The sequence below is a fragment of the Ornithorhynchus anatinus genome, chromosome 8 (assembly GCF_004115215.2).
Source record: "Ornithorhynchus anatinus isolate Pmale09 chromosome 8, mOrnAna1.pri.v4, whole genome shotgun sequence".
NCBI lineage: Eukaryota > Metazoa > Chordata > Mammalia > Monotremata > Ornithorhynchidae > Ornithorhynchus > Ornithorhynchus anatinus.
This window is the reverse complement of record NC_041735.1, coordinates 50,948,281-50,973,535: the sequence shown is the minus strand read 5'-3', so window position 1 is coordinate 50,973,535 and position 25,255 is coordinate 50,948,281. Positions and strand designations below refer to the sequence as shown.

At 41.6% G+C, this 25,255-nt stretch overlaps 1 protein-coding gene across 1 annotated transcript; it reads left to right on the top strand.

Annotated features, from left to right (window-relative positions):
• The first annotated feature begins 691 nt into the window (after window positions 1-691).
• CMTM6 (CKLF like MARVEL transmembrane domain containing 6) lies at window positions 692-24,001 on the top strand. Its single transcript, XM_029070686.2, has 4 exons — window positions 692-956; window positions 17,457-17,633; window positions 21,351-21,449; window positions 23,193-24,001. Exons 1-4 carry the CDS (start codon window positions 804-806, stop codon window positions 23,331-23,333), a joined length of 570 nt encoding a protein of 189 aa, XP_028926519.1. The 5' UTR covers window positions 692-803; the 3' UTR covers window positions 23,334-24,001.
• The last annotated feature ends 1,254 nt before the right edge of the window (window positions 24,002-25,255 follow it).

Sequence of the window (25,255 nt, the reverse complement as noted above, 5' to 3'; positions counted from 1 at the left end):
AAGAGGCGGGCCCGGGCTGGTGAGCTGGGCGCTGAGGTGAGGACGGCCCGGCCTGGTGAAGTAGATGCTGAGATGAGGCGGGCCCGGGTTGGTGAGGCGGGCGCTGAGGTGAGGACGGCCTGGCATGGTGAAGTGGACGCTGAGATGAGGTGGGCCCGGGCTGGAGAGGCGGGCGCTGGGGTGAGGATGGACCAGCCTGGTGAGGCGGGTGCTGAGGTGAGGATGGACCGGCCTGGTGAGGCGGGCGCTGAGGTGAGGATGGACCGGCCTGGTGAGGCGGGTGTTGAGGTGAGGTGGACCCAGGCTGGTGAGGCGGGTGCTGAGGTGAGGACGGCCCATCCTGGTGAGGCAGATGCTAAGGTGAGGCAGACCCGGCCCGGTGAGGCGGCCATTGAGTTGAGGCGGGCCCGGCCTGGTGAGGCGGGCGTTGAGGTGAGAACGGCCTGGCCCGGTGAGGCGGGCGCTGGGCTGAGGCAGGCCCGGCCTGGTGAGGTGGCCATTGAGGTGAGGACGGCCCGGCCTGGTGAGGAGGGCGCTGGGGTGAGGCCGGCCCGGCCTGGCGACGCAGGTGCGGAGGCGAGGCCCACCCGGCCTGCTGAGGCGGGGCCGGGGGCGGTGAGGCAGGCGGCCGGTGAGGCGGGCGGGGCCGGGGGCGGGGCCCGGGCGGAGCCGAGCCGAGGTCGGAAGCGAGGCCGGCGGGGAGGCGCCGGAGGTGACGCCGCTGAGCGGAGGCAGGCCGGGCTCCTGCCTTCTCTCCGCCGCCTGCAGCCGCCTCAGCGTCCCGAGCCGCCCCCGCCCCCGCCATGGAGAACGGCGGAGACCCCGCCGTGTACCGGCCCACCACGGAGGCAGCCCCCGGCGGCCAGGCGGGGGGGAGCCGGTGCGGCTGCGGCTCTCCGGCCTTCACCCTCACCCGGCCCACCAAAAAGCGCGGCCCGCTCAAACTCGTGCAGCTGGTGAGTCGCCCGCCCCGCTCGCCCGCTCGCCCACCGGCCCCGGGGGCCGCAGCACGCTGCCACACCTCTCCTCTCCTCCTGCCCCCGCGCCTTTCCTTGCCTTCTGCCTTCCTCCCCACTCCCCATCACCCCTTTCCCCTTTCTTCCTCCTCCGTTCCCCGCTTCCTCCTTTCCCCTCCGTGCCCCCTTTCCCCTCCGACGCCCCTTCCCCTTTCTCCACCTCCCTCCTTCCCCGTCTTCTGGAGAAAGAGGGAATTTGGGAATATCCTTTGATTCCCCTTTCGCCACCCCCCTCCTTCCCCGTCTTCTGGACAAAGAGGGAATTTGGGAATACCCTTTGATTCCCCTTCCCCTTTGGCCACCCCCCTCCTTCCCCGTCTTCTGGACAAAGAGGGAATTTGGGAATTTCCTTTGATGCCCCTTCCCCTTTGGCCACCCCCCTCCTTCCCCGTCTTCTGGAGAAAGAGGGAATTTGGGAATTTCCTTTGATGCCCCTTCCCCTTTCGCCACCCCCCTCCTTCCCCGTCTTCTGGACAAGGAGGGAATTTAGGAATTTTCTTTTCCTTAGAGGGGAAGTCGGGTTTGCTCCTCGTCCAGTGCGCTTCCCCTGTGCTTGTGGGAGAGAGGGTGAAGCCCAGGCTGCCAGGGCACGACCTGGCCCTGGAAAGGGGGTGGGGGTCACCTGCTTCTCTTCCCCACCCAAAAAAGATTGTTTAGCCCTTCCCAGGACGCCTCGGAATAAATTGGCCCTGGCAGGGTGGGGCCGGGAAGGATTTCAAAGAAAGAAAATGAAAGTCCAGGAACCAACTTGGTTTGCGTGGAACTGATGCGGAACCCTTCCCCGCAGATGGGGGTCACTCACTGATCAAGCAATCAATGGGATCTATGGAGCAATTACTGTGTGCAGAGCACTGGACTGGGCGCTTGGGAGAGGACGATACAACAGAATTAGACACGTTCCTTGTCCGCAGCGATCTTACAGTTATTTCTGTACAGCATGTGGTTCCTGCTGTCAACTGCTGATTATCCCTAAAGACCTCTGAATTGTTTGTCCCTTAATCCCCGAGTTCCTTAAATAAGGACTGTACCCAAACTCGGATTTTTCAAGTGTTTTTTTTTTTTTTGTATTTGGAAAAAGCTTCCAGTTTGCCCCAAACGGTGCATCGTAACATTGAAATCCCATGAAAAAAGTGGAGGCGTTAGTACAGATCACTTTTTATTGGGGAAGGGAGCTGCTCCCAGCCGTATCCTTCGATGAGAGGAGGTTGGAGGGAGGAGAAAGGCTCCAGAATAGTTAAAGGAAGCAGCCATACTGATCCCATGTGGGGGCGGGGGCATTCTGCCTTCTGCATTCTCCCCTCCCTGCAACCAGGGGAGGAGTAGCTTGATAATATGCTCACTCAGCTCCTAGCATGTCGTGGGCAAACAGCAGCAAGTGCCATGGGAGAGTGGGTGGAGAGAGCACCCCAAACAAGATGCTATGACAGCTAAAATGCCAAATATCTAGTTTGGCCTGTTCAGAAATAAATATTAAAATAAAAAAATGAGCAAGTGTAATTCCATTTTTTTTTTATGATTTGCAACACAACTTTCCATCCTCTTCCTGCTCTTCAGCTCTTTTCTCGCCAAATTGCCTAAACTCCTTGTGGGTAGTGAACCTGTCTACCAACTCTGTTATTTTGTTCCCTCTCAAGCGCTTAGAACAGTGCTCTGCATTCTAGTATGCCCCGTTCGGCCCTGATGGAAGTAGAGCAGGAGGGAGAGAGGCAGACCAAACACTCAATCACACAAGCATATTGGTTGAGTGCTGAGTGCAGAGGACTGTACTGAGCACTTGCGGGAGTACAGTGTTAAAGAGTTGGTAGACAGATTTCCTGTCCACAAGATTACAGGGTAAAGGAGTTTAGCATGGACTTGGGTTCTAATCCCAGCTTCACTTCTTGTCCGTTGTGTTACTTTGGGCAAATCACTTCACTTCTCTGTGTCTCAGTTACCTTATCTGTAAAATGGGGATTGACTGTGATTAGATTGTATCTACCCCAGTACTTAGTGTAGTGCTTGGCACACAGTAAGTGCTTAACAAATACCTTTAAAAAGCTCTCAAATATGATTGATTGTAAGATACTGTGGTTTTTTTGTATGCTTCTTGTGTAGTGCGGCTTTCTTTTGAAGTGTCTGGTGGGAACCTGATATCTCATTTATTATGAGGTGAGATTTCATTGGTGTTTGTTTTTTGTTTGCATTAACTCTTGCTCGCAAAAATTAACCAAATCAGACTCGTTTGGGAAGGTAATAGGAAAAAAACACCACCATTAATATTTTATATTTGTTGTGCTTGAGAATCAGTGTGACCTAATAGAATACCACAGTTATCACACAGACATCGGGCTGGTTTTTCAAATGACTGTTTAGCAGGGACTTGGATAGCTGCTCTTATAGTAATAGTTACGGTATTTGTTAAGCATTTACTTTGTGTCAAGCACTGTTCTAAGCACTGGGGCAGATACAAGCTAATCAGACTGGGTACAGTCCCTGTCCCATGTGGGGCTTGCTGTCTTAATCCCCATTTTGCAGATGAAGAAACTGAGGCCCAGAGAGGTGAAGTAATTCACCCAAAGTCAAACAGCAGACAAATGGTGGAGCCAGGATGGACCCTGGGTCCAGGATTCTGCTCCTGCAAATGATCCCTTGAGTCTGAAGACTCTGGTTCTTGCCGTTCTCTTTGATCCTGTACAAATCATTCATCTTTTCCCTGGCTCAGCTTTCTCTCATCTGTTCTCGTCTCACGTCTGAAAGAAACTCAGTCTTCTGGCTAGCAGTGGCAGAATTTGTATCAGAATTGTGCCTAATTTTGAACTGTGGCTTTTTACCCTAGATGAATATGTCATTGTGCCCAGCCGAAGACCTTAGTGATTTAAAAAGCAGAATTATCAAGTCTTTTTCTGCTCTCCACCATTTCGTCTCCCTTCTTCCTCCATGTCAGCTGAAGGTGCATTTTCTTGGGAGCAACAGGAAGGAAGGAATATGAGATAGGAGTAGGAAGAAGCCAATAGCCTAGTTAAGCTATATTTCTCCTGAACATATTAATTTGAATAATCTTTTCCTCATGTCAGCAAAAGTGCCAAATCTGAGATCCTTAGGATTTGGAGGATTGAAATTCTCTATTCCTTGCCAATTTGGAAATTCGAGCTACATCTCTTCATAAGCTTCTCAACAATATGGTGTTTTTTGAAAATTTACACTTTAGTTTTGACTCTGTTTTATTGCCCTAAATTTATTTCTTCTTCTGACCTCTGAAGGCAAGAAGGGATCACCTAAAATAGTACCTTTTATGTTGGGTTTGGGAGGAAAGAAGGCTGGACCTTTGGCTGCTTACCAGGATAATGTCTGCAGAACAATTTGTAGGAACCATCAAAGTGCTGGTTGTCGATCGCACAGAGCCATTGGTCTAGAAGGGGACCCTTATGTTTCTACCCTGGTATCCGTGTTCAAAACCTTCAAGCGTTTTAGGGAAGCCTAAGGAAATTTGCTGCCTTGGGTCCTCTGGGCTGACTGTTCATTTTGGAGGCTGGAAAAGCAACCGCTTTTTTTAGTATGCAGAAACAAGCCTTTCTATTCTAAGTTCCACTGAAATGGCATTATTGGCTGAGTGCTGAATAGCAAATCACTGAAGTCAGTGGGGAAAAAAGGACTAGACTGTAAACTCCCTAAGGGCAGGCATTATGTGTACTGACCATATTTACTCTCCCTAGTGTGTGTCTGCACAGGCAAAACAATAAATGCTATCGATTAATTGTTTGGTGCTTACATCTGTAGATGACTGTCCAGTGACATGAGGCTTGGCTTCAGACTTTCCGCTACCCTTGGGCAGAAAAAAAATGGTGCCAAATTAGTGGAAAAACTAGTCTTTCTGAATCATATTTTTTGAATGCTTACTGTGTGCAGAGCATTGTACTAAGCGCTTGGGAAGAGTGCAGTATAACAGAGGTGGTAGATACATTCCCTGGTGTGGAAAAACTGAGAAAAACAATAATTATGGTACTTAAGCACTTCCTATGTGTCCAGCATTGTTCTAGAGACTAAACCCCCCTTTTCCTCTGCTTCTCCTCTCATCGCCCCAATTCCCTCCCTCTGCTCCACCCCATCCCTGCCCCACAGCACTTGTGTATATATGTGCATATTTATTATTTTATTTTATTAATGATGTGTCTATATCTTCTATATCTATAATTCTATTTATTTATATTGATGCTATTGTTGCCTGTTTAATTGTTTTGTTGTCTTGTCTCCCCCCTTCTGGACTATGAGCAGGGATTGTCTCTATCTGTCACTGAATTGTATTTTCCAAGTGCTTAGTTCAGTACTCTGCACACAGTAAGCGCTCAATACATATGAATGAATGAATAAGTGAACACAGGTTAATCAGAAACTGGAGGAAACATGCCGTGAACCATAAGTTGGTATTCATGGGTCAGTGGACCCACAGACGACTAGGCCTGACTATATGTGCTTTTTCTTTTCCTTTGGACTTTTTACAGGAGTATGATGATTAATTGAGTTGGGAAAATATTGTGGGTCTCTATCCATTAAAAGAGAGTCATTTTCTTTGTGATTCGGAGCCACAAGTGTTCACTGGGTAGTGAGGGGAAGATTGTGTTTAGAATGTTGCATATTCAAGGATATCGTGGCAGTCATTTAAAAATGAATCGCACTGCGCCTTGTTATTGTTTTTGAGTCCTTCCTCTTTTCGTTTAGCCGCATAATCTTCTCTCACTTCCTCCCCTGTTCTCAGTTGCCTTTCCTCTTTATGCATTTATCAAAATGGCAAACAACTCAAAAATGAAATTATCATAAATGTATTTACTCCTTTAAAATGGAAAATGGCTAGCAATTCCGGTACACTGTTTTTCTATGATTCTTATTGGTCAGTATGTGATGTGTACTAGAAACACTTCTAGTAGGATAATGGTGATGTAATATTTGTAAATGTTTCACTTTCATTTTTCATTTGTCTCATAACTTTTTGGCTCTTTGTCCTTTTTGATTTACTTTTAGAAAATATCTTATGACTCTGCTCATTGCTCTAATAATAATTATTATGGTACCTGTTAAGCACTTACTTTGTGCCAGGCACTGTACTAAGCGCTGGGCTGGATACAAGGTAATCAGGTTGGATACAGTCTCTGTCTCACCTGGGGCTCACAGGCTCAATCCCCATTTTACAGATTAGGTAACTGAAGCAAAGGGAAATGAGGTGACTTGCCCAAGGCCACAAAGCAGACAAGTGGGAGAGCCAGGATTAGAGCCCATGACCTTCTGATTCCCAGGCCCTTGCTCTATCCACTACGCTGTGCTGCTTCCCTTCGTTATACGTTAAAGAGTAAGCTTATTACCTTTGCTTAGAACCCAATGGAGACTCTAGATAAACTTACAAATATCTATACATACAGGAATTACAAGAATGAAGTGGTCATCAGCAGCTAGACTCTAGACTGTAAACTCGTTGTGGACAGGGAATGTGTCTGCCAATTACATTGTATTATACTCTCCCAACTACTTAGTGCAGTGCTCTGCATATAGTGAGTCCTCAATAATTGTATTTCTTGAGCACTTACTGTGTGCAGAGCATTGTATTAAGCACTTGGGAGAGTACAATATAACAGATTTCTTAGAAACCTTGCCTGCACACAACAAGCTTACAGTTTAAAAGACCAATAAATACCCTTGTTGATGATCATCATGGTGATGCAGATTGCTGTACTGGGTGGTTGGAACATGCAATTGAAGTTAAAAGCCATGGTTGCTGTCCCTTTACAATCTACTGGGGGAAACAAGTGAACATAAACTTCCAAATATGACATAGGTGAAAACCAGAGCACAGATAAAAATGATAAGAACAATGACATCATTAAAAGTCATCAGCCAAACAAACAAATATTTCCCTAAGTGTTAAGGTGCTTGAGGGGAGTGGGGTGACCAGAAAGGAGGGTGAATTAGTCTGGGACTCACTCCCCAGCGCGGTGACTCATTTTGGAGGGTTTTCTGTGGGGAGAGAGATAGTTTGGCAGATTTAAGGCTGGAGAGAGTTCTATGCAGTGGTAAAGGAAATGGGAGTGTGGAGTGAGATACACTTAGTTTAGGAGGAGGGCAGACTTCAAATAGGAGTGAAAAAGAGAGCTGGTAGATAAGAGGGTGATAGGTGGTGGAGAACCTTGAAGTCTTTATCCTTAGAAGAAGAAAATTTCCCATCTATTAGAAGTTTTTGAGGACAGGGTAATCTGTTTTTAAAAGGTACCTAGACTGGGCCCAGTAGTAAAGAAGCAATTACTGTAAATCTGTCAGAAAGCGATAAGAGCTTGAACCAAAGTGGGGGTTGTAAGGAGGATGACTGGAAGCAGTGAGTCACACTTGTGCTGCCAAATTAAAGCATGGGAGAGTTAAACCTGGAGGAGGAGGTGGGCCTTGAGTTGTAACTTCAAATAGGCAAAGAACAGGAGGAGGGTGTTGGCCAGTGAGGAGATTAGAGAGTGGGGTTCCCCCCCCCCCCAAGATTTTGCATATATGTACTTGCCAAACAGACATGACCTTAGCTTTCAAAGACCTATCTAAAAACTCATATGCCAACCTGAAATTTATTGGTCTTAATGGTATTGCTAACCCTGCAGTTGGGACTTCATTGTTCTCTCAGGCGTGTTTTGTAAGCAAATAATTGGTTCCCAAATCCTTGGGTTTTAAAATATTAGCTGTGGAACTTGGAGTGCACACTTTTAATTGCTGATGAATGAGCTTGTGCAATGAGCTGAAGCTGCGGAGTCCCAGGACTTCAACAGACTTCACATTGTAATTACGGTGCCTGTTGAATGCCCAGCTGTCTACACAGTACAGTTGTTGTCATTGGCTTCGTAAGATGTTTGTGTAAGGATTCACCCAGAATATCAGTTGATTAAGTAATTGATAACGCTCCCATTTTTGGCTGAACAACAAGTAAGCCTGGAGTTGAGACTTTGGCGGGAGGTGGGGGGAAGGGGGCGGCCAGCCTTCTGAGTGGTGGGGTTCTAGCAATGGAGGAAATGAGCAATGGAACTCAAGCAATTAAAATAGATTAGGGACTTTTTAAAAGACTTGACATTATGCTTAAAACTTCAGTCTCCCATCCGCACGGGCCGAGCTGCTTTCTTGTGCTTCAGTGCCATAATCTTTATTCAATAGTATTTATTGAGCGCTTACTATGTGCAGAGCACTGTACTAAACGCTTGGAATGTACAATTTGGCAACAGATAAAGACAATCCCTGCCCATTGACGGGTTTACAATCTAATCTACCTTCAGTATTCCTTCACCTTAATGGGCCAGCCTGACGGTAGGTTGATCTTGGGCCAGGTAGTTTAGGGGACTCCTTACCCAAAGTTCACCCTGCTGCAATGGGCCTGTGGGAGCACACACTGAGACCAGCAGAGGGGTGGGGGCTGCTTGTAATTGCATTAAAAAAAAGCGATATTGGTTAAGTGCTTTCTATGTACCAAGCACTGGAGTAGATACAAAGTAATCAGGTTGTCCCATGTGGGGGTCATGGTCTTAATCCGCATTTTACAAATGAGGTAGCTGAGGCAAAGAGGAGTTAAGTGGCTTGCCCAAGGTCACACAGCAGACAAGTGACAGAGATGAGATTAGAAGCCACATCCTCTGACTCCTAAGCCCATGCTCTTTCCACTAAACCACACTGCCCCCTCCCTTTCTTTCACTGCCCCCTGCATTTTTTTTATGGTTTTGTTAAGCGCTTACTCAGTGCCATGCACTGTACTAAGCGCTGGGGTAATCATAGTCCATGTCCCACAGGGGATCCCAGTATTATTCCCCCTTTTCCAGATGAGGCAACTGAGGCACAGAGAAGTGAACTGATATGCCCAGGGCCACACAGCAGAAAGTGGCAGAGCTGGAATTAGAATCCAGGTCTTTACGATTCCTGGTCTGCTGTGTGACCATGGGTAAGTCACTTCACTTCTCTGTGCCTGTTACCTCATCTGTAAAATGGGGATTAAGACGACTGTGAGCCCCATGTAGGACAGGAACTGTGTCCTGCCTGATTTGCATCAGTCCACCCCAGTACAGTGTCTGGCACGTAGTAAGCTCTCAGCAAATAGTAGTTACTGTTATTATCTGCTATTCCATGCTACTTCCTTTGTTCATGACTTGCCTCTAGCCTCATTCTAAAAATAGCTTGGAGTGTGGATATGCAACATTTTTCTTCATATCCAGACCATTTCTCTCCCCATTTTCAAAGCCCTGCTAAAATCCTATCTCTTCCAAGAGGCCTTCCTCAACTAAGACCACACTTCACTGTCTAAACCCTTTCTTCTGCATCACCTTTGCACTGGGGTCAGTTCACTTAAGGACTTCGATATATAGAGATATAGCCACCTGTAATTTATTTTAATGCGCCTTCCTTGTAAGCAGGGATTGTCTAAAGTTACTATTTTGAATCGTACTTTCCCAAGCACTTAGTTCAGTGCATTGCACACAGTAGGCACTCAGTAAATGCCAGAGATTGTTACTGCTTTTACTGCCACTTGCCCCTCCACCTGTAGCTTATTGGTGGCAACAAAGTAAGTCTGGGGTGCCTGTCAGTAGTAGACCTTGGACACCAACTCATTTTATCTAATGAATAAAGTGGTCCTGACCACAACCAGAGAGATCTGGGGGGCTGTAGCTTCCCTTAGTTCCTTTTAATTTTTTTATTTTTATGGTATTTAAGCACTTAATGCCAAACACTGTTATAAGCACTGGGGTAGAGACAAGGTAGGTTAGACACAGTCCCTGTGTCACGTAGGGTTCACAGTCTAAATCAGAGGGAGGAGGATGTAATCCCCATTTTACAGGTGAGGCACCTGAGGCACAAAGAAATGAAGTGACTCACCCAGGGTCACACAGCGGATGTCATGGAGCCGGGATTAAAACCTGGGTCCTCTGACTCTCAGGCCCATGGTCTTTCCACTAGGCCACTCTAAAATGTTCTTAAAAAATGAGGGTCACCCATCTCAGAAGGTGAAATAGAGTGTGATTGGTTGAAGAGCATTGATAAAGCTCCACAATTTTGCTAAGTAAAAGTAGCACAGTCATAAACTAATGTTCCCATGTTCATTTGAAATAAATGTAAAACCTATACGGTGGCTCTTGATGCCTGTCATGTTAAAATAAAATTGGTTTGAAATAATTGTTCGATTAATTGCAGGAAGAGAAGTACTACAAAAAGGTATTTAACTTGAAAATGGGATTGTATTGATGTGAAATGCTTCATATTTTGCTGCAAAGACACTATGTAAACATTGAAAGTGGATAAAATCCGTGGTCAAATTTAATTTTATTACGATAGTGTGCAGTAATTATTTGAGGAGCTATTGTATAAGTCTTTTGCATGCAGTTGGTTTATAGAAAAAGGTTAAAATTGACTTGAAAGTGTGTTCTGGTCCATTGTTTTAATGGAGTTATGATGTCAGAAATAATCATTATTAAAATTGCTTTGGTTTGAGAAAAGGTAGTGATACTGAAATGAAATAGAATACTCAGTCATAAATGATATTGACTTGGGTGTTCCCAGTAACTATGGTTTATGACCTGGAATTTTTCATCATGAAAGCTTAAGCAGCCAACCATTTATATCACTAATAAGACATTACCAATCCTATTACACAAATGAAAATTAGACATTGCACAATAAGGAACTTGTCACTGGAAAAAAAACACTGTTTAGGGTTTTGATAAAATTAAATGAGACCTTTTTTAATGGCATTTAAATGCTTAACTGTGTGTCAAGCACTGTTTCAAGTGCTGGGATAGATACAAATCAGTCAGGTTGGACACAGTCCCCATTCACAGGCTGCTACTCTGAAACGGACTCTCCTTTTCATTTATTTATTTATTTATTGGATTCAAGGTAGCCAGCTAGAGGCCCTTACTAAGCTCAGCGCTTCCAGCATTACCAGAGAAGCTACTGCCTCAGAATCCTAGAGCATAAGTGAGCAATTTCAATTTTATCAGGGTCTGGGATATTCTCTCCACCTCCCACCCCCCAAATCAATCAGACATATCTTAAATGGGTCACATTACTGTCTGACATTGAGTGGCTTATACTTCCTTGCTAGAGGCTGGAAAATTTGAAATGAAGCTAAAACTATGAAGTGTGATTCAGTCAAGACAGTAATGAAAGACGATCTATATTTCCAAATCATAAATCAGAGCCTTTATTTTGAAGATTCTTCCACTGAGTATTTCTTGCTGAGTGGGGATGTTATGTCAGAGTTAACAATTACAGCAATTGTAGTTTCTCATTTTAAAATGCCAAACCTAAATGACCTCAAATACGTAAGTGAGCTACTAGTTGCTTGTCCCTCCACTCCTTCGTTTTTTCCTTTCTTCTACAGAGGGACTTAAGATCAAAATAGACAAGGTTGTTTTTCTGGAAACTTCTTTATTCATCCAAAGACCATCTGGATCTGAATCTGGCTTTGGAAGTTTAATGTAGTCGAAGCATTTTAGAATAATTCAAAAATAGAGTTGTGCGATAGGGAAATTCTAACGTAGATTTTGTGTATACATGAAATAAAACGCAGTGCTGGAATCCATATGTAATTTCAGTGTGTGATTTTAATTCTAAAATGGAGTGGGGATTTGTCAGTAGCAGGGCATGTTTTAAAATGCATCTCTATACATTGAAGATGAGTAAAGAAAATTTTTGTATGGCAACATTTTCTGTTGTATAAGGGTGCAGCATTTTACTTATAATCAAGAATTAGTTACCAAGTTAATCAGATTTTTATAATGTTTTCCACTCTAGCAAAAAACGCTGAAATTATTGCTCCCCTAGCATCAGTTATGATTTAAAGTGCTTACTATGTGCTAAACATTGGGTTTGTTATAAGGTAATTATTCTCTGTCCCACACGAGGCCTCCAGTCTAAGAGGTAGGCAAAGTAAGTATTTTTTTCCATTTTACAGATGAGGAAAGTGAAACTTAGACAACTTGGACCGATCAAGTGATTTGCTCCCAGTCACTGTTAGAGAGCAAGTTTCACAACTGGATTAGGGTGCTTTAAAATGTTTTCACAGTGGCTGGTTGGAGGATTGTGTGGAAGGGAGCAAGGCCCATAAATCCCTTAGTGTAAAAGGGTTAGTTTCACCTACACTTCCCCAAAACTACTGGGCTATTTTGGGAGAAGACTAGCTCCTCTGTCAATAATGGGAAAGCCCCATCCCCATTAAGAGCAGGGTCAAATTCTCAGAAAGAACCGGGAGCAGTGATTCAGTTTGTGTCTTCCTGTGTTGTGATGTGTCTGCTGACATCCCTGAGACACAGTCAGTAGTTCCTTGTGGTAAATTCTTTCTCTCTTCTTAAACTTTACTTGGGTTAAAAGGACAGGTTAGGGCACATTAATTGGGTGATTATTTTAGGCTAAGCCCATATTCCAGCCACTTTTCCAAGCAAAGACATTAGACAGCCTCATGGCCAAAACACTTGTGTCTTATTTCTCTTAGTCAGATGACCAAACTTGGTCTCTTCAGTTTTGAACCTCAGTGGCTTTAAATATTACCTCACAGACCTCAACTTTGGTATTTCATATAGTTATCCTTTAAAATTTAGGATACTGATTCAATTCCAACTTTGGACATTGTCTTGCTTGGGAATCAGTTTCAGCCATGTTTGCTGGAGCTTCAGAGAACTTTCAACTGGGTTTTGGCTGGAGCTTTTAATGTCACATTTTCCTGAGAACACCCTAAATTTTGATCCTACTTCGGGGCATACAGCTAAGTGACCTCAACTGCAATTTCATGAGGCAAGAGCGTCTGAGTCTGTGACACACAGCCCAGTGTGTGGATGTCTCTTTAATAGTCCAGTACCATCTACTAAGAATTTTATTAGTATTAATGGAGTTATTCCTCCACAGTCCTCAAACTCTGCATTTGACAGAATAAAGGGAATAAAGACTAATTATTTCTCCATAGTACAAACAGATACTTATCTCCAAGCAGAAATTAATTATTTATTCTTGAAAAGAACTTTTGAGTTAGAAAGCAGTTTAGGAAACTTGTCTCCCAGTTAGGTTTTCTGCAGATGGGTGCCTTAATATGATTTTTCCTTAGGGCAACTGCAGCAAACCGATGCTGTTCTTTCACATTTACTTTCACACAAAGCAAGCAGTGTGGCCTAGTGGATAAAGCACAGTCCTGGGAGTTAGAGGGACTTGGGTTCTAATGCCGGCTCTGCCACTTGTCTGCTGTGTGACCTTGGGCAAATCACTTCACTTCTCTCTGCCTCAGTTATCTCGTCTGTAAAATGGGGATTAAGACTGTGAGCCCCATGTGGGACAGAGACTTTGTCCAACCTGATTAGCATATATCTATTCCAGCACTTAGAACAGTGCTTGACACATAGTAAGCACTTAAATGACAAAATCATCATCATTGCATTTTTAAAATGTAAGACTTTTTTTAGAGAAGCAATATGGCCTAGTGAAAAGAGCATTGGGACTGTGAGTCAGAGGGCCTGGGTTTTAGTCACGGCTCTGCCACTTACCTGCTGTGTGACTTTAGGCAAGTCACTTAACTTCTCTGGACCTCAGTCCCCTCATCTGCAAAGTGGGGTTTCAATATCTATTCTCCCGTCTACTTAGACTGTGAGCCCCTTGTGCAGCATTGATTATCTTGTCTCTTTCCCAGCACTTGGTACATTAGTAAGTACTGAAAAAATACCATCATCATAATAATATTTGCTCAACATGCAATAATTCAAAACTTTTAGTATATTTTCTTGCATGCTTTGGAGAACAATTCCCTTGAAATTATATTCATATTGCTTTTATTAGCTGTTTTCTACTGTTTTTTTTCTTTTTCTTGTAAGTGCTCAAAATAGGTATCTGACTGTTACTTGTTCAACTTAAATGAAATAATCAATTTTGACTTATTGTACTGAGGAGCACTTCCTTGGGAGTATTTGTAAGTCATTACATTGGTCACGTGTTGATTTCATAAAATTATATTTTTGTTAGGAAATGTTTTGCTTAAAACTAGGCTATTTAGACAGGTTTAGGGTGGTAATGGGAGGAGCAACAGTCCTAATATTTGCTATGCTTACCCTGAGAAGCAGCATGGTCTATTGGAAAGAGCAAGAGGCTGGGAGCTAGGGATCTGGATTCTAATCCACACTCTGCCACTTGTACCCTCTGTGACACTGAGCATGTCATTTAACTTCTCTGGACCTCAGTTTCCTCATCTGTAATATGAAGTTTAAATACTTGCTCTGATTCCCACTTAGACTGTGAGCCCCACATGGGACAGGATTATACATCTTGTATATACCCCAGTACTTAGTACTGTGTGTGGCACATGGTAAGAGCTTAAATACCACAATTATGATTGCTATTATTATCCAACCATTCATTTAAACTGAAGTAAAAATACAGTACCTTGAAGTTACACAAAATCTTTTCTTCCTGGGCCTTAAGACACTTTCATATGAAACATCTTTGAGCCCAGTTTTGGTCCCTACATAGAGGAAAAGCAGATTAGGGGCATACCCACAGTACACAAAATCCAGAGAGGTGTCATAGCACTAATTGCTGATGTAGCCCAAGATCAGAAAGCTCCCTTTGACTTTTCTTCCTGTCAGGACGGGGCATTACATTCCTGTTCCCCATTCTCTCTGTTCCATTTCCTCGAGCTATTCAGTTTCCTTTGTATTCTGAGCAGTTTTCCTCACTGCCCCCCTCCCTCCTCAAGCCCCCTAACTCTTTTTAAACCTGTAATGGAGGTTGCTTTACTCAATATGCACTGAACCTCACCTTGCTCCCATGTCCTTCTGGGTTATAGCAGGGCTTAGCATGGAGCCTGAAGTGGTTAATGAACCTTCCCTCCAGAGGGAAGGGAGAGGAGCCAAGGGAGCAGAGATATCTGCTGTTTGGGCCTCCTGGGGGCTCCAAGATGGGATTGAGCAGGGATCCAGGGAATGGTTACAGGGCCCCGGGAGCTCCGGTGCTGGAGGATAGAGACTGGAGTTGGACAGAGAGCGGTGATTCCTCTGGGCCAGCGGTGGTCTGTTGGGAGGGACATCAGGTGAGAGCATCTGGGAAGATTGGGTACGTGTGCAGATTTGGGGGGTACATGATTAGAAAAATCCCTAAGAAGAGTGGAGGAGGAGGGCTGAGAGGTAGCAGGGAGGGATCTAGAGTGTACTTTTTATTTATCTGGATATCAGCTTGGTCTCTGTCAGGAGTAGGAAAACAAATTATATTTATGTCCATAGAAAAAACAAATCTCAGGACACGCCTAGATATTAAATACTAAACTCAGAGTGCGCCTGCACAGTCAATCTAGAATGGGATGTCTGCACACACTTAAAGATTGGGGGTGGAGAATGCCTCCCACCCTCCTAATGATTCTGTGTTCAAACCAGTTGCCGCCAATCCACTCCCAAAGTTGTCCCTAACACATCTGACAGAAGCTCAGTAGGAGTAGTTGAGGAAACAGCTGGGACTTTCCACTTGATGTAGATGATGTCTGGGTGGGAAAGACAAGCCTGATCTGAACATAAGTGAATAGGGAATTTTTGTCTTATTTCCCATTTTTTTAAATAGATGAAAATGAAGTAGGACTTTGGGCAGATTCCCCTTGTCAAGGAGAGGTTATTAGGGTAGTAATCCCACCAGATCATCCAGCGTTTGTTTCCCCTAGACTAGACTGTGGACTCTTAAACTCCTTGTGAGCAGGGATTGTGTCCACTAACTCTGTTGTACTTTCCCAAGTGCTTAGTGCAGTGTTCTAAACACAGTAAGTGCTCAGTAAACACCACTGATTGATTAGGTTCCTAGGCTTCATCCCCTGAGGTAGCCTTTCTCTCTCCCAGTCCTGGGGCACTGATTTTCTCTTGGTTTACCCCAGAAGTGTTGCTTTATTCCTGTAGACATGTTCCACCTTTCCCTAGCTTGAGGCTAGAGAGGTGTTGCTTGTGAGAGGTTTGGAGATGAATGAATATATTCCTGTTAGCAGGTCTCTTTAAAGTGAGGTTCATTGGTATATTAAGTATTGGAGTCGTTTTGTGAGGTACCTAATTTATTATTGGCTACATTGTATTTTAACAGTGCCAATGTGAATGATGGGAAGTCAGGAAGCTATTGTAAGAACATTTTATCTGAAGCAGAAACTGTAGGCTCTTCCCACACTTCACAAAGGAACAAGTTTGCACTTGCTCTGCTCTCACTGTCAAAGAGCACTGAGCAGTCCAGATCCTGGGGACTACATTATCTATTAGCTGTGAAATATTAATGGGCCCCATAGCTTTGGAACAAGTAGAGAAAATGGGACAAATAGGGAAATTTGCATCAAAACCCCAGTAAATGATTTAGCTCCTGGGGTGCCACTGTGGTCAGCTGCATCACTGAACAGCAAATGTATAATGTGTTTGTATTTGCGGTGAATGCCGCCTTAAGTGGAAACTTTGGTTTTGGTAAAGTTCAAGGACTCTAAACATGAATGAAGACAAACGAGTCACATCTTCATCATAGTTCAGATGCAGATAATTACATGGGAAGGGAAGCAGCTCTATGTCTCCAGAGGGAATGGAGGGGAGAAAATGCTCCCAGCATTTGAATAAAACTGTATATATGTGTCCCTGTGAAATGTTGGAAATCCTAGAATTTTAATTATGCTTTATATTTCTGAGTTATAAATGTAAGCGTAGAGGAGAAAGGAAGTGCTTTGATTAAATAATCCTCGAGTAATATTAGTGTGTTTCTTTTATGGATCCTGTGTCTTTTGTTGTTTTTAAATGGTATTATGCATTTATTATGTGCTAAGCTCTGGAATCCATTATATTGGAAAACTGATTACTAAATACGGTTTTCCAACATTTGGCTGCTCTTTTATATGTATGGTGAGTCTTTGCTATAGTTATATTGGAGGAAACAATAGCTGAAGGATCAATTTATTTTTCTTGAATAATTATTGAGAAAAATGAAGACATATATTGCCAGCAAGAGTCTTTCCATTTAGATTTGATCCTAAAGTAAATTTTGCTGAAAATACCTTACAAAGTTTATAATGTGTAGTGCTTATATCTTGACATGTTAGACTGTGAATTTTAGCAACAGTGTTTCCCCTGGACTCCCTTAGTTTTATTACTGATGTGATTATCGATCAATCAGTGGTATTTATTGAGTTTAGCTGTCTGTTCCAGCACTATAAGTGCTTGGGAAATTACAATGCAACAGGGTAGGTAGAGAGGATCCCCACTCACAAAGAATTAGAGGGGAAGACAGACATTAAAATGCTTGGAACTGAGCTAATGGATTGATCTAAGGAAAGGTATTTTAATTTAAGAAGGTATTCAGCTTTTGATTGAGGCTATATTTCACTTCCATTGTCTTCAAGTTTCAGCTGTTTGGGATTTTCTTGTTTGGGGATTTTTTTGTCTTTTCTCAATGATGCAGAATTATTAAAAGACTTTTCTTTTGTAGGTACTGTCTCTATTGGCATTTATTTGTGAAGAAGTTGTTTCACAATGTACTGCCTGTGGAGGACTCTACTTCTTTGAATTCGTAAGCTGCAGTGCCTTCCTCCTGAGTCTTCTTGTTTTGATCGTATACTGTACTTCTGTGTATGATAAAGTCGATGCCAAAAAAGTTAAGAAATCGGTAAGAAACTTTGTTTTATATTATGACCTATGTTAAATATAAGATTGTGTAGAATGGATATAGCAAAAATAAACTTCATCATCTTGTATGGTAATATCTTTGACACTTGGCATGGTGTTTAGGATAAAATAGTAGTTACCCCCCTTCCTGAAAATTAGCTCATTAGTCTTCTTTCCTTTGTAATAAGAATGATGAAAAATAAAGTACAAAGGAATCACTTTGTCTGAGTGGGCTAGAATGAGAGAACATGAAAGAAAATATCTCTCATCCCAAACTGCTGCACATTAGTATCAGACTACAAATAAGAATACATTAATGATGGTTTGTCTTTTGCACCATTGAACATTTCAATGAGGAAAAATTCCAAATAAATCAATGTGGCACTCCAGCTACAGTCTGTGCTGACCCTGTTGTAGGATAATTGCAGTACAGTGGAGTAAGGGTAGTTCTTTGTCCCTTTGTCTCCCTTAATTAACAGTAAAAGAATTTCACCTCTGTGAAGTGGAGAGATGAGGATTTTGCCTTAACAGTCAGTTTTACAATTAATAGATGTTTTGATGTTTTTAGTTCTAAAGAGTGAGGGAAGGTAAGACCTATTTACATTGATGGGTTTAGGGACCATAAAACTGGAATTATAAAGCCAGAAATGGACACTCCCAAGAGTCTCTCTATTTCCATATCCAGTCAAAATATCTGCTGCTTTAATTTTGGCCCATTTTTTTTAGTTTTGATCTTCCAAGAAAGAAAGCTTGAAAGCTCTTATTATGTCACCTCCTAATCATCTATTTCCTTGGTCAAGCAACACAAATTTCTTTTCTCTTTCTTCTGGGAACCTGTTTTCTTGTCCTAGTACTGTTTAATAGTAATATTAATAATAACAATAATAATAATAGTGATGGTATTTGTTAAGTGCTTACTTTGTGCCAAGCACTGTTCTAAGCACTGAGGTGGATACAAGGTAATCAGGTTGTCTCACATGGGGCTCACAGTCTTAATCCCATTTTACAGACGAGATAACTGAGGCACAGAGAAGTTGTGACTTGCCCAAGTTCACACGCAGATAAGTGGTGGAGCCAAGATTAGAATCCAAGTCCTCTGACTCCCAAGCCCATGCTCTTGTCACTAGACACACTGCTTCTGTTTGGTCACTCTTCTCTGGTACTGCTACAGTTTCTTTGGAGATGTTTAAAAATGTGATGAATGAAACCCAGTTTGACCATAAGAATCTGATTGCAGAGTGTAGCAGAATTATTTCTGGCTCTTACATGTCATGGTCCTTTAGTATTTTTCAGTGCCATGTTCACTCTTTGCACTACATAGCTGAATATGAGTCAGCAAAAACCCCAAATATTTTTCCAGTTATACGTCTGTCTTCCCCATTTAGTATTCATATTGCATATTTTTCTTTTCTGAGTGCACTCCTGTGCACTTCTCCCTCTTGAATTTCATCCTTTTTGTTGGACCATTTTCCCCCATTTTCCAGGGCTATTTTGAATTCAGCTCCATATTTCCATGTTAGCGATGCCTTCACTCCTCAATTCTATCTTTCAGATAATCAATGAGAATATGAAGAGAACTTATTTCAGGACTGAGTCTTGTGGGGCACTTTTTATGGTATTTGTTAAGTGCTAACTAGACTCTGCACTAAGTGCTGGGTTAGATGCAAGCTAATCATGTTGGAAACAATCCATGCCCTAGGTGGGGCTCACAGTCATAATCCCTACTGTACAGATGAGGGTACTGAAGCACAGAAAAGTGAAATGGTTTGCCCAAGGTCACACAGTAGACAAGTGGTAGAGCCACTTAGATTAGAACCCAGGTCCTTCTGACTCCCAGGCCCATGCTCTATCCACTAGGCCATATGCTTCCCATAACATGGTATATGTTCCCAAACTGACATCAAGCCATTGATGGCCCCTTTTGGGTGCAACTCTCAAGAATTTTCAGAATTGTCCTGTCTCCCCCCCTCCCCGTCCCCACTCCTCCTGTCTCTCTCTGTGTTCTCTCTGCAACAGTTCTCCAAAGGATTTGTACTTCTGCTGCTCTTCCTATGTGAGTGATAGTTTGTATTTCTGCCCCATGTTTATATTTCTACCTCAGTGTATTGGTTTGCATCTCTTTGTATTATCTACAGCCTATTCATATTCGTATTCATAAAAATACTTAAAATGCCATAGACTACTAATTGGGTTAGTGAGTAAAGTTCGCTAATCTAGTATTGCCCAAGATGGATGAACCATATTATGTAGTCTGTATGAGAGTAATGGTTTTGTTTTGTTTTGTTTTAAATCTTCTGCTTTAACTGCCTTACGTTGGTAGTGACAGATTTGAGTTTTTGTTCTGGGTGCTTTTTTTTAATTATATAGATGTTGAGTCCCTCATAGTGAAATAAGAAGTAAAAGCGGAACAATATGCTGCTCTGGCAGAATGTGGGGCTGTACAGGGAAAAAGACAGACAGAGGGTTTGTATGAGAGAGCCTAGTGGAAAGTAATAATCTTGAGAAGGGGAACTGTTCTTGTGACTATGTTTTTTTTGGGCAGTTACTATAAAAGGGGGATTTTCATGAGGGAAGCATATATTTGAATATAGCAAAAAATATTAATGACAGAAATTTGAATCCATATTGAGAATAATTTACATAGGTACCTGTTTCAGGTGAGGGATTTTCCCTCTGGCCATAGTGTGTAGGGGTGGGACCATTATTCCAGCACCACGGTGGTCATGGTGGCATTGTACACGCCTTCCTTTCCACATGCAGAAACCCCAAAGCTTCATAAACTCCTCTCTTGTTCTTTTTTTTAGGTTAGTGGTACCCACTGGGCACCACCATTTTAAAACTTACCTCCTGGAAGGGGAGGTTATTTTTCTGAAGCATGATACCTGCACTTTTCTGCTGACAATGAGCACATCCTTCAGCTTAATAAATTCCATTGATTGGTGCTGGAAATTAAGACATTACCCATGTTAGCAGTTTTGAAATACTGTCCAAGAATGCCTTCTATATGTAAGATGCAATAGTGAGTGGAAGGGATGAATAGAATATCAGGAGCATGTGATTGAATTTATGCACCTGAAACCTCCCTCTCTCCCTCCTGCCTCCCCCTAAATAAACTGCAAGTATTAAGGTTCTCTTAAACAAGCATCTTGTACTTTGTCCCCAAGATCAAATGTAGCCTTTGTGAAATTGCTGTGAATTAGAATTTCCAATTTCCCCCGTAATTAAAGCTCATCATTTTTTCAGCTTATATAGAAGGCTTAGAGTATTAAACTGATATTAAATAAAAAGGTAAGGTAGATAATTAAAAAATATTTGCATAAGGAGAATTAAGATTTCAAGAAAGCATATCAAAAGAGCATAATCCAGTGTCTTTTGAAAACTGGTGGTTATCCATAATCCATGTATTTTGCAGTAAAAATACTACGTTAAAGTGGGCTATGTTATCATAAATGAAAATGAAGGAAGAATATTCTCCTCTGTCTGGAATTCCGTAGAATTCAAGGAAGCCTTAAACCTAACTAAGAAAAGGTTTTGGTAAGTGCAGTAAGAAAGAAATGGAGAAAAAACCTTTTAGATTTGGCAAAGAACCTTAAGGTAAGGCACGTATGAGTATCTTTAAAGCGGGAAGAAATAGAATAAAATAGACATTTTTCATAGTCTTAAAAAAAACTATGGTTTCCACATATCTAATAATCAATTTTGTGTTTTTGATGTTCAGGATTTTTTTATTACTCTGGTAACTGGAGGTGTATTTTTATTGGCATCAATCATTTTTGCTGCCACCAATGACCAAACCTCAGCTGAAATTGCTGCCACTGTAAGTATCTTGTACTTTCTCTCTGTCTTGTATTCTTTATCTCTCTTCAGTATAATCCTAACACCCACCCTCTGTCAGGAGTTAGCTGACCTAAACTTAATTGTTGCCAACCATTTTGAAAACATATCACAAGGAGTGCCTGTTAGAGATTTAACTGCTCTTCGAATACGGTCTAATACCATAAAGAAAACCAAGCCTTTAAATTTAAATAAAAACGATAATACTATATAATAAAGCCCAAGGCCAAATGGAGTTTTGCAACCCAAATCATCTTTTTAGAATACTGTTTTGATAGCTTTCAAGTGGTCCTGTGACTTTTTAAGTTCTGGCATTTTGGGTTCATCCTCAGTAAATTTGGCATAGTAATTGAGACCTATTTGGCACATCATGTCAGTGGTACAACAGAATATTTTCATCATAATCCCATTATAATCTGAAAACTTCAAAAATGAAAATTTCCCAGTGATCCTAAAAGACCATAGTGAAATTGAATGCATTTTAAAAAATTTTTCCTCTGAAAATTAAATGTAACAAAAATCCCACTTCAATTTCACTATAAAAAGTTTTTATTGTAATAATGGTCCCTTTATGTGTTTTCAGATATTCTTTTAATGAAGACTGGAAAGTAGTTTCTGTTTTATTTTTATGACGGGTACAGATTTGACAATTCTGAAAATGTGGATCTTCTCCATCATCTGGCAGCACAAACAATTTCTCTAGCCTTCATACTATCATCATATTTTTCTGTAGATATAGTGTTTGACAGGAAAATGTTTCTGGGGTAGTACAAAATGGTTCTGGGGTAGTACAAGCACAATGGAGTTACAGCTTTGAGCATTAAGTACGTTAAGCAAATATACTTTTAAACTATATTCTTTATGGCTTTAATGTTTCAGTCTAACTGTATTAAACAAGGATGATATTTGATAGTTTTTTGATATACTCTTCATTGAAAATGGTGCATTTTTCTTGGTTGTTTCACCTTTTGCCCTACCCTGTGCCCCTCAAATCAAACGGGAGGTAAGGGAGGAACCAAAATATTGTGATTTGGTGAATAAAACAGTGCTGCCAGAATATGGGAATGTCCTTGAGAAAGTCAAATGGAAGGTCACCAGAGGAATGAGAGAGAGTCTCACACTGGAAATAATGACCTTAAAAAGAGAAATAAAGAAATTAGGTTATGTCACTATTCACAAAATATTACAGGACATTTTAAAGAATCTAGTCATATTTTAGCCATGTGCTGAACTGGATTTTTGTGGTTGTTATTTTTGCAGAATTTACTAGAAGCAATCATTTTGTCACAAATGGAATGTTCCTTCATTCTCTAAAGTTGACTGATCTAGTAGGGCCTTACAGAAATTGCTCTGATTTTAGTATTTCCAAATGTCAGTCCTGTGCAGCCTTCTGGTCCTTGTTGCCTCAATCCTACTGCTTTTACCTTGTTATATTTAAAGGGTCTTTGTTTTTTGTATAACTGACTTGTAGTTCATAGATTGTTGTGTTGTTTTTAATTGAGCAAATAGAGGAATGCATTATTCATTTCTTACACTTGATAAATACACAAAGCGTTAGTCATTCAGTAAAAAGCAAAGAAAGTAAGGTTCAGCTAGCATTGAGAGCATCCAGAAAACTAAAGCCAATGAGATTATGCAAGTTGGAATTACAAATTAGATCAGTCAATAAAGAGCTTTGTATATGACTTCTACTCATTTGAAATACTTGTTTTTTTTCATTTTTTAGGTGTTTGGGTTCCTTGCAAGTTTCCTGTTCATAATTGATTTTTGTGTCATGGTTTTTGAGAAACTGCAGAACTCTAAAAGGAGAAAAACTGAAAACATGAATGCTGCAGCAGTCAGCGAGCCACTCACTCAACAGAGTTGAACCTATAAAGATATCGAGGAAGAGGGAAGATTTTTTTGCAATTGACTTCCAGGTGGCAAAGAGAGCTAAAGTTGGAGGCACTGCTGAAACTTTGATTATCCTTCATTCCTCACATATAATCTATTCTGGTTATTTTGGAAGAGGCAAAAGGGAAGGAGATGGGTGGTTACATTTGGTCAGGGCACTACAACCATTCTCTCTAAGTACTTAATCCATTAACTCCTTTTCAAGTTTGGAATTTTCAGCGTTTGTCTGGTTTACAGTTATTATATTGCAGTTGATGTTTGCCTATCTAATCTCTCAAACTGAGCTTCCTCTGCACTTTTTACTTCAAAAAATTCGACTCATAGCTCTCCAACAAGTCTAAAGGCAGTATATGAGGCTCAGCTTCCACGTAACACTTTGATGATACTGTAAGTTGTGCAGTGTGATGTTTTATTCACTCTCCCTTTTATCCATTCTACCTTTTTATTAATTGATTTAATCAGTAAATCTTGCTTTTCACTAGAAAACCTAGAGAAGTCACACCATGGATAATGCCTCTGTAATTATGTTTATAACTTATTAAACAGGGGAAACCATTTATAGCTTTCTAGCTACAAGAGCTTCTTTTTCTCTTTTCATATCCATATGTCTCAAACTGTCCCTTATAAATGAGATTCTACTGAGAATATTGTTAAATTGAAATAATCCTGCCCTCCATATTGCAGTAATCTTGGAAACTTTTTGGAAATCTTAGAGCAAAGGAAACAGTGTACTAGAGTGACTGGAACAGAGTGAAGTATAGCAATCATTGATGGTTTTGGCACCTAAACACAACTTGCTGCTTATTCATTCTGGTTCTGGGGGTAAGGGAGAGGGCATCAGGTTCTGTGGGTCTTCTATCTTAAATGTACAGTATTTTGATTAGGTGTAAGGGTATGCCAATAGAATTGTCTGGTGATGTAAGCTTGAACACAAGTCTGTGAAAGTGCTGCGATTTGGCTTAAAAGATGTGCCCAAATTGCTCATCTTTGTGCCTTAGAGATTGGGAAGAATACAGGTGGTTGGTTGTATATTTGTATTTTTTCCACACATGTGAGAACCTTAAACTTCCAAGAAGCGGTGTGAATTAGTGGGAGGTTGAAAATGCCTGCCAGCTACTATAGTTTAAAGTTTCGTGAGCTTCCCAGATTGTAAAACCATCATGTTTGTAAATTTAATCAAACTACTAGGTTACCTCTTGTATTTTCCCCTCTGTGTCTTGTAACATTAGATTTTGCAGTTTTACCTCCCCCTTAGTAGAGGCCTATAGTTGTGGTAGTAAAAGACCTGAGTGTATTTCCATCTCCCAAATAGTTTAGCTTACCTTTTCCACATAAGTGAAAGCATACCAATTTATAATACTGAAGTATAGAAAATAACATTTTCCTTTAACTTGATTTTGGAACCAGTACAGGAAGGAAATCAGAGACTGAAGAAATGTTAGGCAATTTATTAGAATTTAATAGATATTTTCTGTTGTGGGTCTTGAGTAACAGGCATATTTGTTTTTTTTCCCCTGCATTATGTTAAATCAGCTAGGCTGTTGATTAATTATCAGAAATTCCTGTACCTGGATCAGGAATTTGTCCAACACCAGAAGAAGCAGGGGGCGTCCAGCAAAGGAGGTTGGGTTGGAAGGGGTGACAGGAGGTGTGTGACTGTGAAGTGGAGTTGATGAGGAAGATGCAGGCAAGATCTCAAGATCCTTGATGCATGCTTTCTCCAAGCTCCTGCGTCTCTTGTTAACTTGGCCTTGTCATTGGTACACCTTTTATTTAAAACAATTTCTTTTTGGGGAGAGGAGCTGCTAAAAGCTTTAGTGTACTTTGTAGATCCTGGGGTTGTTTTTTTCTTTAAAGTACTGTTTTTTTGACATGTACGCTAACATTTCTGCTTCT